This window comes from Pelodiscus sinensis, chromosome 16, assembly GCF_052426305.1.
Source record: "Pelodiscus sinensis isolate ZL-2025 chromosome 16, ASM5242630v1, whole genome shotgun sequence".
Lineage (NCBI taxonomy): Eukaryota > Metazoa > Chordata > Testudines > Trionychidae > Pelodiscus > Pelodiscus sinensis.
The window spans coordinates 28,130,564-28,132,185 of NC_143067.1; the positions used below are offsets into that span (position 1 = coordinate 28,130,564).

At 61.2% G+C, this 1,622-nt stretch overlaps 1 protein-coding gene across 1 annotated transcript; it reads right to left on the bottom strand.

Annotated features, from left to right (window-relative positions):
• Window positions 1-406: 406 nt before the first annotated feature.
• Window positions 407-832, bottom strand: LOC149523519 (SCAN domain-containing protein 1-like). Its single transcript, XM_089769631.1, has one exon. It carries the CDS (start codon window positions 830-832, stop codon window positions 407-409), a length of 426 nt encoding a protein of 141 aa, XP_089625757.1.
• Window positions 833-1,622: the final 790 nt, after the last annotated feature.

The following is a 1,622-nucleotide window of genomic DNA, read 5'->3' on the forward strand; positions in this document are numbered from 1 at the left end:
GTAAAATCTTCCCCTGCCCTCCTACTTCCCCCATACCCGCTCGGCTCATTACCTGCCCGTATGAGCAGTCCATAAAGGGGCAGTCTCTTTTGAAGTGCCCCTCCTGTCCACACTGATAACACGCTCCGGTTGATCCTCTGGCCAGAGTGGGGTTGTCTGGGTGCCCCTCCCGGGGTGGTGGTCGAGAAACGGGCTCAGTTGCCACTGGCCGATTCCACACGGGAGCTAGTCGTCTTCCGTGGTTCCTAATAGGACTGGGGGGGTCCGCCTCCCGATCTCTCCCCGAGCCGGGGGATCACCGGTACGGCGCCTCTCCCGCCTCCTCCATGGGGGTCCTTCCACCCCCCACTGCCCCCCTCACTCCCTTCGGCGGCCATATAATCCTCTACTAGGGTCACCGCCTCCCCTAACGAGGTGGAATGATGCCGGCGAACCCAACGCTGACTTTCTCCGGTAGAATGTTTATAAACTGTTCCAACACCACCTTCTCAGCCACCTGGGGGCCCGTCTGCTGTTCCGGTTCCAGCCAGTGCCACCCGGCCTCCCTTAGCCTCTGGGCTACCGCTCGGGGCCGCGCCCCGTGGGGGATCTTCTCCTGCCTGAACCGCTGCCGGTAGGACTCAGGAGTCAGCCCCAGCCGGTCTAGTATCGCTTCTTTGACCTTAAAGTAATGTAGGGCATCCCTGGGGTCTAGACTCCGGTAGGCCAACTGGGCTGGGCCCGTCAGATACGGAGCTAGGATCGTTGCCCAGTGTTGTTCTGGCCACCTGGCGGCCGTGGCCACCCTCTCAAAAGTCACTAGGAAGGCCTCCGGGTCATCAAGGGGCCCCATCTTGGCTAAGTGGACCGGTAGCTGTGCAAGCTACCGCCAGATCACCTCCCGGCCCTAGGGGTTGCCCTCTTCCCAGCCCGCCCCATTGTCTTACCCAGTGTTCCTGGTTCGCTTTGTACTGTTCCGCCACCTCCGTGAGGAGCTGCCTCTGCTGGTCCTTATGCTGGGCCGCGAGTTGCTGGAGGAGGGCTGTCTGCTGCTGGTGTTGCTGCCTCTGGTTCTCGGTTAACCACTTAAACATCTCCACAGCCTCCATATTCTGCTCAGCTGAGGGGGCCGACGCCACCCCTCCATCCCCTTGTACCACCTCGTCCTCTGTCAGTCTTTTCCTTTTCCTCTCTTCCAGGGTGGGGCGTTACTGGATACCCCTCCTGTTGCGGTGACCAGCCCCTCCCACGGCTCACAGAGGAAAACAACAAACCCACAAAAAAAAGAACGCCTCCACCTTCCCTCTCTCCTTTTTTTTTTCTAAGCTACCCGCCCCCCCGTGAGGCTCCCCGCTGCCCACATTCTCTACCACGTGTGGGGGTTCAAATCCCACCCCCTCCTTCTTGTGCTACCTTGCCCTGTTTCCGAGTGCTCAACTGTCCACAGTCCACACGTTTATTTCGCCAGGATATGTGGGGTGGGGGGTCTGGGCCCACCCTCACTCCCAAACCCCAGCCCAGGGCCCTAAGGACAGTATCGCTGGGGATCTGTCCCCCCGGGGGGGGTCCAAGCCCGAAACCCGCCGGTGCGCCGGCTCCTCGCCCTGCCATGGGCTACTTCCACCCCACCTGCGCCTCCCTAT

Bases quoted from the DNA above. Each gene is read 5' to 3' on its own strand.
- LOC149523519 (XM_089769631.1), bottom strand. From the start codon at position 832: ATGGGGCCCCTTGATGACCCGGAGGCCTTCCTAGTGACTTTTGAGAGG.